Source organism: Chelonoidis abingdonii, chromosome 26, assembly GCF_003597395.2.
Source record: "Chelonoidis abingdonii isolate Lonesome George chromosome 26, CheloAbing_2.0, whole genome shotgun sequence".
NCBI lineage: Eukaryota > Metazoa > Chordata > Testudines > Testudinidae > Chelonoidis > Chelonoidis abingdonii.
This window is the reverse complement of record NC_133794.1, coordinates 9642487-9652397: the sequence shown is the minus strand read 5'-3', so window position 1 is coordinate 9652397 and position 9911 is coordinate 9642487. Positions and strand designations below refer to the sequence as shown.

The 9911-nt window shown below is 64.5% G+C and overlaps 1 protein-coding gene across 3 annotated transcripts; it reads right to left on the bottom strand.

Annotated features, from left to right (window-relative positions):
- Nucleotides 1-2524: 2524 nt before the first annotated feature.
- On the bottom strand, nucleotides 2525-7763 carry MYL6 (myosin light chain 6). 3 transcript variants are annotated; one of them, XM_032785600.2, is made up of 6 exons: nucleotides 7655-7763; nucleotides 5649-5792; nucleotides 4751-4924; nucleotides 4381-4458; nucleotides 3887-3926; nucleotides 2525-2856 (listed from the first exon to the last, which is right to left on the bottom strand). In XM_032785600.2, exons 2-5 carry the CDS (start codon nucleotides 5716-5718, stop codon nucleotides 3898-3900), a joined length of 351 nt encoding a protein of 116 aa, XP_032641491.2. In that variant the 5' UTR covers nucleotides 5719-5792; nucleotides 7655-7763; the 3' UTR covers nucleotides 2525-2856; nucleotides 3887-3897. The 3 variants fall into 3 exon arrangements, with proteins under 3 accessions (XP_032641491.2, XP_074917209.1, XP_074917210.1); XM_075061108.1 differs by lacking the exon at nucleotides 3887-3926 and adding an exon at nucleotides 7472-7533 and having other exon boundaries at nucleotides 7655-7736; XM_075061109.1 differs by lacking the exon at nucleotides 3887-3926.
- Nucleotides 7764-9911: the final 2148 nt, after the last annotated feature.

The window sequence follows — 9911 nt, the reverse complement described above, 5'->3', positions numbered from 1 at the left end:
GGGGGAATCTCGCTTTGGCATGGTCAGTGGGAGTGGTGCAGCGGGCACTAGGTGCTGGAGGGCAGGGGCAGCAGGCTGGGCCAGGTCTTGCTGGGCGCGTCTGGCCAGCGGTACTGGCTGCTCTGCCAGCTCCTCGCTAGAGGACAATGACCCTGAAGAGGAGGCAGAATGGAGCCGCGGATTGGGAAACCGGTGTCCTGGTGGAGCCGCAAGCAGCTTGGTCTGGTTTGGGTAAGAGAAGGGAAGGAGGCGAGTGGAGCCCCGGGGCACAGGGCTGGACAGCAGGGGGCTTGTCGCTCCGGCTGGCAGAGCAGGCCCCACGGGTGACGAGCGGAAGTCAGACCAATTGCAGCTGGTGAGGAGCACTGCCCGTGGGATGGTCTTGGGGCCGGGCGGGGGTCTCTGGTGCTTGGTAGCTTTCCATGGAGGCCAAAAAGCCCTCTGGGAGTTGGGGGGTAGGCGGGCAGGAGCCAGCTGGGCACTTCTCACTTTGGGTGAGGAAGCAAACAGTGCTGGGGATGCTCTGGACAGTGGGGGGCAGGGGAGACAGTGCCAATCGCCTACCTGGCCCTGTGCTGGTTTAACGGGAGGAGCCCTCCAGGGCATTTCTCACCTCCCTCTGCGGGGAAGGGGGGGGGACCTCCCTCTGCGGGGAAGGGAGGGGGGTTAGATTTTTACCCCAGGGGGTTGGAGCTCTGGAGGAGGGGATGGGGCCCCCAGCAGCCAGGGATCAGCAATCAGGGCTTTGACCCTAGCCCCAGTGGGCCCCATGGGGCTGCTCCAGGTGCCCAGACTGACATGCTGGTGGGGTGGGGGAGAGGGAGACACATCCTGGGCCGAATGGTACCAGGGCGGCTGTGGCTCCAGTAAGGCAGAGCTGAGTGTCACAGCCTGTGGGGTGGGGGATGCTGGGCCTGCTGGAAGCCCAAGCAGAGCCTGCCCAGTGCTCACAGGCCTTCGTCCCCTGGACAAATGGTACAGATGCCAGAGCCCTGGGTTGGGGGCAGCCCACACAGGACCCCTGCCATGTGGAGGGGGCTGCTCCTGAGTACCCATGAGCAGCAGCTCCCTGCTGCGCAGCCTGGGACTCAGGTGGGACCAAGCCCTGCATGTGCCAGTCAGGGCCCCAGCACTCGGCAGGCGCAGGTGCCTCTGAGCTGCTGGGCAAGCGGCCAGCTTCCTGCAGGAGGTCATCCCTCAGCCCTTGCACCACACGTTAACCCGGGTCAGCGCCAGGTCAGGGGGCACTGTTGGTTTTATGAGGGGCTGCAGCACCCACCCTGCTGTGGAGGAAGGGCGGGGGGCAGGGTGCTGGGAAGGTGCTTTTCCTTCCATGTAAGGTGCTGGTTGCAGAGACGTGGCACCGGGGAGGCTCCCAACACTGGTCAGGCTAAAAATAGACACTGCTGGGAAACATCAAACCTGCTGGAGCAGAGCAGCAGGAAATGCACTGGAGGCCTGGGCTAAGGTGTGGCAGCTGAGCAAGGGGCTTTGTGCCTCAGTTTCCCTGCTGTAAGATGCACAGTGCAGAGCAGTGACACATACCAGAGGAGGGCAGGAGCCTGGACCATGCCCGCCCCCCCCACTGCTGTTTGTGGGCGTGACACCACCCCCACCCCAGGACCATTTGGGGGAGTTGAAGTTCCTCCCCTCACAGCCCCCCCTATTTAATAGCTGCCTGCCAGTCACTGGAGCCAGGTAGCACCCCCCACACACCAGCTGTGGGCCACTCTCATCCCTGCCCCTCATCATTGGACACCAGCCATTTTAATTCCATTGCCAGTCAGCGGGTCTGCTGTGCAGGGCAGGGTCTCCCCACTACACAGTTGGCCCCCAGTGGGTAGGGGTGGGATTAGAGGTTGCTGCTTTATGCACCTCTACTCCATCACTCAGCCTGGTCTGGTTGTGCAGCCTAGTGGGCAGAACACACCCCTGCCCCCCAGCTAGTCCCAGCTCTGCTAGCAACCTGCTGGGAACACCCCCCCAGCCCCCTCCATGCTTTGTTTCCCCACACCACTTAGAACCCTTTACTGAGTTGGCATTACTATAGGCAGGGTCCAGGTGTCCTCCCCTCCCCCCGCCCCATTTGTCTCTGTTAATTTTATTCTGCAATTGGCTGAGAGCTACCCCACGGCTGGGGGCTCCTTGCTGGAAGGAACCCCCTTCCCTCAGGCCACTGCCTCCTGATCAGAGCCTGCTAGGGGGCTCCCACCCCTCCTGCCCTGTCATGCCCCTAAGGGGGGCAGGGCTGGCACACGCCATCCCTCTGGAGAACAGGGCCAGATACCACAGTGAGAAGGTGCCCAGCACTCTGGGGCAGGGGGAGACTGACACAATCCAGCTTCCAGGGGCAGGAGGCCCAGGCTGTGAGTTTCTGACCTGGACCACATGGATCCTGCTGGGCACGTAACAGGTACGTTTTTCCCAGAACCCCTCTCCAGAGCCATTCTCACCCTCCTGCTCCCTTTCCAGGAGCTGTGTTCAGCCCCTGCCCCCCCACTTTCTGAACGGGACCAAGAGGCACCACTTTCCAAACCGTTTATTAAGTGAAAGCAGCTGGAAGAAGAAACAACTGAGCACTGCTGCAGGGGTTAGAAGGGTGGGGGTAACCCCAGAAAAAACAGGGATCACTCATCTTCCCCCCACCCCCAGGGGCACCCCTGGGACAACCCCCTGCAGCACTGGAAGTCTCCTTCTGGTCCACACAGGGAGAAGAAGTTTACACAGGGCATAGAAAAGGCACAGAACAGAACAAACCTGAGCGCTCGGCGGCGAGCCGAGGCCTCAGGGGGGACGGGACAGGATGGGGGAAGATTGGCTGGACTCTTCATCCGCTCAGCACCATCCGGACCAGCTCTGTGGAGAGAAGGGTGCGCATGAGAGCGGGCAGCTGCCCCATAGCGGGAGAGGCGCCTTGGTAGCTGGGGGAGAAAGGGTCCTTGGGGCTAATCTGACCCGGGCCTGGGGCTTCAGGGCAGGTTCTTCCAGGAGTCTTCAAGCAGCTGTGCTCTAGTGCCCCCCTTTTCACTCCCCCCACCCCAGAGAGCCCTGGGCCCCCCAGAGCCATATGGGCCCCTGGCTCCCAGCCCAGGGGGCATGCACGGGCCCCTTCCTCTAAAGCTGGTAATAACTGGGTTTCTCCCCCTCCTGGCCAGGAAGCCCCCTGCCCCAGGCCTCACTTTTCACCCCACGGCCCCAGGACACTTTCTTCCATCCGCAGCAACCCGTCCTCAGAGCAGCGCACGACCCCGCAGTGGCAGAGGGGGAAGGGGGGAGAAGAGAAGAGGGCAGCATGGTTTCTACAGCTACTGGCAGGCACAGGAGGCCTACAAGCCGGGCGGCTTCCTGCCCCAGGCGAGGGGAGAGCTTGACTTTATCTACAGCAGAGAAGGGCCAGCGGGAGCCAGGCCATTCGAGGGGGAGGATCAGACAGAGAGAAGGGGCCAGGCAGGCAGCCACTACACCGCTCCCTAAAGAAAGACTGTCAGGTTAACCCGCTTGCCTCCTGCCCGGGGCTCCCCACAGTGCACGCCCAGCGGCCCCGGGTTCAGCCACGAGCAGGGTGTGGGGGGGGGGGGGGTACGGCTGTCCCGCTGGGGTAGAGGCAGACGCAGCTCCCCCCAGACAGGACACAAGCAGCCCAGGCTGCATCTGATCCCCCCGGACCCCATCTCCCCTTGCACCCACACAGATGACACAGTCTTGCTTTAAACTTGGTGCATGGCCCCCCAGCAGAGCCGCCTCTTTCCCCCGCTAGACAGAGTCAGCTACATGCAGAGACATGCCGAGGGGGGGTACGCTGGGGGGAGCGCAAACCAGACTTCCTTTAAAACAAAACCAAGGGGGGGCAGGGGAGGTAAGTGAAGGGGTTCGGGAAGAGGCGTACCCCACTCGGCTTCACCCTGACAAGATGTGCCTCACAAACGCTGTTGGAAGGAACAGACATCATCAAGCGAACGCACCGGACATGCACGAGGGGATTCCTGGGGACCTGCCAGCGCCCGGCTGCCTCCAGCTCCCAACCCACCGGGCCCAGCTTCTGTGCCCCAGGGAGGGGCACTGGCCTTGCCCTCAGGGGCTGGTGTTTCTGAGCACAGCCCCTGGCTCCTCATTTCTTGGGTGGGAGAAGCCCCAAGGGGCTGCAGTGTCCTCACTGGGGAGGGAAACAACGAGACACAGGCCCTGGGCTAGTCCCAAAATAAACCCTGGCCATGGGACAGACAACTCGCACCCCACCCTCTCCCCAGGTTGGAGTCCCCTCCCCCCCTTCCCCTGCACAGCAGGAGAGCCAAAGCCACCGGGTGCCACAGGGTTAAGCAACCTCTGGAGATAAATCCGGAGCTGCTGATCCCAAGACACCGATGCCCCGCCAGCCCTCACCTTCATAGTTAATGCAGCCGTTGCTGTCTTCATGCCCGGCCACCAGGATCTCCACCTCTTCCTCTGTCATCTTCTCCCCTGCGTGGGTCAGATGGGATTTTACTACAGGTCCCCTCCCAGCAAACCCAGCCTCCGTGACCCTCCCTGACCAGACACACGGGCCTTCCTCCTAGTCTCTGCCCTGCATCTGCCAAGTGGTGACTGGAGCAGGGGGCTGGCGCCAGCCACCTTGGAGAGACCCTTGGGGGGGGGTCTTCTCTGCTTCTCCCTGACCCAGACATCCCTGGGAGAGACTCAGCCAGAGGCCTTCAGCTACCCTCTTCCCCCAGCCGCAGCAGCCCCCTCTGCCAGGCCGGCATCAACGTCTCACCCAGGGTCACGAGGACGTGGCGGATCTCGGCCCCCATGACGGTGCCGTTCCCCTCCTTGTCGAAGACCCGCAGCCCCTCCACGTAGTCCTCGAAGCAGCCCTGGTCCTTGTTCTTGGCGATGGTCTGCATCATGGGCAGGAACTGCTCGAAACTCAGCGTCTTCATGTTCATCTCTGGCGAGAGAAGGGGGCGCGGCTGAGACCAGCTCTCTGGCCAGCCACCTGCCAGGCCGGGCACCCCGCCCGGGGGATGGGCTCGCTCGCCACAGCATCAAATCCCTCCTGTGCCTGGACCCAGCAAGGGACGGGACGGGACGGTAACGCTCACAGCAGCAAGCATGATGCCTCCCAGGCTCCAGGCCCCCAGCGATGGGGCAGGCCCCCACAGATGCCAGCCATTCTGCAGAGGTTTGAGGGCGGGGGGGAGGAGGAAGGGGGAGTGGTGCTGGGCACAGGGCTCAGCACGGGTGGGTGCCGTACCATAAAGTTGGGTGAGAAATTTGAGATTTGGGGGAAAAAAATTCTCATTCTACACTGGGACAAAACCAAGGCCTGGGGGTATTTTTCATAGAGAACCCCCCTCCGCACCCCACAGCCTGGGAGGGGCAGCAGCACATCTAGGATGGTGAAGACCCAGCTTCAAGCCCCCTGCACTGGAGATTCAAACCCAGATCACCTGCAACCCAGCCCATTGGTCTGGGGAGGCCAGGCCCAAGATTAGCCTCCTCATTCTGAGCAACAGAGCCAGTCCCGAGTCTGACCCCCATTGAGCCATAGTCTCACTCCAGCCAATGGGGCGGGGAGAAGGGCCCGTTCCCACCTGCTGCCAGCTTAGCGATGCGGGAGATGGGCAAGCCCCCTGGCCCTGGGGCTGCTGCAGCACCTGCCAGTCACTCACCATCGCTCTTGGGGTTCCCCAGCACCTTCATGACCTCGGCGTTGGTGGGGTTCTGGCCCAGGGCCCTCATCACATCCCCGCACTGACTGTACAGGATCTTGCCATCTCCGGTTCGGTCAAAGAGCTGGAAAGCCTCCTTGAACTCTGGGGGAGAAGCAGGGAGGGTGTCACTGTGGCCCCAGGTGCTGATCCCACCTGAACCAAGGGGTGCAGGGCCCCTGCAAACAACAAACTCCCCTTGGCCACCCCTGAGCTGCCTGGTACCCAGCAGGCTCCAGCCAAACTGCACGCGCCGGGGCAGCCGCCTCAGCCCTAAGCCCCCCCAAGGCAGCTGGGAGCCCATAAGAAAGCAGGCGCTTCAGCACGATAAGAGACAGGAGCCCTCGATAACTCCCCCACCAGGGTTCCTGACAACGTCAGCCAGGATCCCTGCACGGGAGCGGGCCTCAGACGTCTAGTGTCCTGCCTTCTGCAGCGACCCATGCTAGACGGGCCGCCTGGCCTCAGGGATAAGGCACCGGACCAGAGCCCTGGCTCCGATTCCTGGCTCTGCCCCAGATTCCCAGGGACAAGTCACTGTGTCTCTCTGCACCAGCCCCATCTCAGAGGGGAAACCCACAGGAGCTGCGGCTGAGCCAGGGGACGGATCTGCCCTGGCTAGTGGGTTAACTCCTCTTGGTCCCAGGGCCGGCTTCACCCTGGTGGGGGATTAGCTCACGCAAGGCCCCACGGGCCAGCCCCAGTGGGGTTCGCATCAGGGACTTGACCACAGGGCAGCAGCCGAGGCCAGGAAAGAGGCCGTAGGGCCACCTCCTATGAGACAGGCCCACAGATGTTACAGCCATCGCCTGCCTCATGGCAACGAGCCAGGATTTATGGATGGGAAAGCAGAGAGCCCCAGGCCAGAGCCAGCGGCAGAGATGGGAATGGAACAGAGACATAACCCAATCCCCTCGCAGAGCTGAGGAGAGAACCCAGGAGTCCGAGCTCCCAGCCCCCTGATCCCATAGACCCCACTCCCCTCCCAGAGACAGGTAAAGAACCCAGGAGTCCGAGGTCACTTCCTGCTTTAGCCAAAGCAAACACTGGCAAAGGGACTCAGGGAGGGTCTGGCCGGAGAGTTCGCAGAGACCCACTTTCCCCAGGCTCCCGGGCTGGCTGAGCCCTGCCCCCCGCCCGGCGGGGCGCTCCCCGCGCAGGGAGGCAGCCTGCGCTCAGCCGAGGTTTTGTGCCCATATAAGGAAGTCGGCGCAAGGCACCGCGCAGGAATTGCGCTGCGCCTCCAACACAACATTCCAGGCGCGACCCGTGGGGCAGCCGCCCCCCTCTCCCGCTCCGGGTGTGCCCCCACCAGCGCGGGGCACTGGGGGGCACCAGGGCGGGAGCCAGCTTGGCTGGGAGTTTGTCACAACTTGGAGCAGAGAGCGGAGTTGTGCAGCCATTTTCCTCTGTGCAATCACACCCCGCCCGCAGCCTGCCACACCCCGCCCCCCCCGCAACCCACAGGCAAGGGGGGCCGCGCAGCGCCCCTAAAGCCAGCTCTGCCCTCCATCCGGCCTAGCTGGGGGAACACAGCAAGCAGGCTCGCAGGCTGGGCGGGTCCCGCCGGGCTTGGACAGGAAACTGCTCCTGGGTGAGCCATGCACGCACGGGGGAGGGGGGGGGGCGGTGAGTCACCCCCAGACCCGGGGTTGGGGGGGCAGGATCCCCACAGCAGCAAGCGCCAAAAGCAACCCGGAGAGATTTCACCCCCTGCGCCCCACAAACGAGGGGCCCCGGTGTTAACGCGAGGGGGGGGAGCAAACACGCCCCGCCCCACTTACCGGCCGGCTAGAAAGAGGCTACGGGAGGAGAGTGGAGGCTAGTGACAGAGGAGGAGGAAGGTCTGCAAGGGAGGGAGAGAGCGGTAAGTGCATCCGCGGCGGGGGGACGCGCAAGGGATTCGCCCCTGAAATGAAAATAGCGCGCAAGGACCGAGGTCGTGCAAGGGAGGGGCGGGCACTTACCGGCCGTCTGATCCTCGGAGAAATCGCACTGCAAGGCAAACACAGGGGCGGGGGGCGCCGTCAGCGGAGCTGCCCGGCCCCCACTTTCCAGCGAGCCCCGCACCCCCACAAGCGCTGTCACCAGGCTCCTTCCGGGGAGGGGGGGCTTGGAGTCAGGCCCCAGGGATGTCCCTGGCCTCAGGCGGCTGGACCTAACCCCTGCCAAACCTCCCCCGCCCCTGCACCAGCCCCCCCGCCCCGGAGTTCGCCCCCCTCCAAGCCCCGTGCACCGCCCGGAGCTCATCTCCGCCCCCCCTGGCCCCGCGCACAGCCCGGGAGCTCCCCGGTCCCGTGCACCGGCAACCCCCGCCCGGAGCTCGGCCCCCCGGTCCCCGGCACCGCCCGAGCTCGCTCCCCCACCATGGCTGCTGCTGGCCTCCGCTCCCTGCAATGGCCCCTGCGCTGACTCGCCTCCGCCAGCCCACTTTCTACTGGCTCGACGTCACCGCCCAGGCATCCGCGCGCCCAGTGGCTGCCAAGCAGGGCGCTTGCGTCACTCGTTATGCTAATTATTCCTGCTGCCCATTATCATGAAGGGCCCAGAGGGGGCGGGGCTGAGTCGCTCGCAGGCCGCCCGGTTTTGCCTGTAGCATAGCATGAGATCGGGCTGGCGGGGGGTGCATAGGCGCAGACGGAGAGGGGGGGTCCCCTGGGCGGTCTGGGGGTGCATGGGGAGCACGGGGGTCACACAGCGGGGGGACTGGGGCACAATGGGGAGCAGGGAGGGGCCCAGCGGAGGATGGGGGCACAATGGGGAACAGGGGGGTCCCATCGGGGGGCTGGGGAGCCACATGGGGAGCAGGGAGGGGCCCAGTCGGGATTGGGGGCACATGGGAGCAGGGTGGTCCCAGCAGGGGGTGGGGGTTACATGGAGCAGGGGGTTCCCAGCAGGGGGACTGGGGGCAATTGGGAGCAGGGAGGGGCCCAGCAGGGGATTGGGGGAACATGGGGAGCAGGGGGTCCCAGCGGGGGGGCTGGGGGCAAATGGGGAGCGGAGGGTCCCAGCGGGGGGATTGGTGGCACATGGGGAGCAGGGGGTCCCAGTGGGGGGGCTGGGAGCACATGGGGAGCAGAGGGTCCCAGTGGGGGATTGGGGGCACATGGGGAGCAGGGAGGGGCCCAGCGGGGGATTGGGGGAACATGGGGAGCAGGGAGGGGCCCAGTGGGGATTGGGGGAACATGGGGAGCAGGGGGTCCCAGTGGGGGGGCTGGGAGCACATGGGGAGCAGAGGGGCCCAGCAGGAGATTGGGGCACATGGGGAGCAGGGGGTCCCAGTGAGGGATTGGGGGCACATGGGGAGCAGGGAGGGGCCCAGCGGGGGATTGGGGGCACATGGGGAGCAGGGGGGTCCCAGCGGGGGATTGGGGCACGTGGGAGCAGGGGAAGACGCGCTGGACGGGCAATAACCCAGCAAGTGGCTGCCCGGTGACTGCAGGGCAGGGTTTCCAGGGGACCTTCGCTCTGGCAGTGCCAGGGCTGCTGCAAGCTGGGGCGGGCGGACATCCTGTGCTGACGCTTTTTGAGACACTCAAGCGGCCTGAGTCCCCAGCAAAAGAACCAGTGAATAAGCAGAGAGCAGAGCGTGAAGTCTGAGCGCGGGGAAACCACCTGAGATGGGCAGGAATTCTCACCCCAGCAGGGGGCGCTGCGGGGCGCGGGGCAGGCGGGTTGGCTGCTGGGGCAGATCCCCGCTGCTCCAGGCCCAGCCTTTCACCCCCTAACGAACTGGAAACGGCAGCTGTATTCCCTGAAATCCTCCGGGGCCCCCTGCCATGGCCTGGCTCTGGGCACCTGGAGAAGCTTGTCTACCCGGCGCGCCCTGCTAGCACCCGGTGTGACTGTACCCCACCAGGGATGTGCCGGCATAACGCCTCCCGGGGGGCAATCAGCTCCTGCTATAAACTGTCACGCTTGCAATTCATGCCTTAGCTGGTGCGGGAGGCTCCTGCCTCCACCCTGCCCTGCAGCTGAGCCTTTGAGGGGGAACGGGTTGATTTCCCAACTCTTGCTTTCTGCATGGGAATGAAATCATTGGACCGGGCGCAGAGAGACCCACAGGGCCCTGCAGGGCCGGCCCCTGGGCCTTTTCCAGCCTGCGTTCCCTCGCTTGCCCCTCCCAACCCCCCAGCCGTCATTGAAAGTGGATGCAGAACTCAGCCCTGTCGACCCAGGGGTGCTGAGATGGCCCCTGTGGCCAAGATCCAAGGGGCCAGAAGC

Coding starts and splice junctions, on each gene's coding strand:
- MYL6 (XM_032785600.2), bottom strand. CDS start 5,718: ATGAGGGCCCTGGGCCAGAACCCCACCAACGCCGAGGTCATGAAGGTG. Junction 4,925..5,648: donor GGGGAACCCCAAGAGCGATG/GTGAGTGACTGG, acceptor TTCTCTCGCCAG/AGATGAACATGAAGACGCTG. Junction 3,927..4,380: donor CGGCTGCATTAACTATGAAG/GTGAGGGCTGGC, acceptor TCCTTCCAACAG/CGTTTGTGAGGCACATCTTG.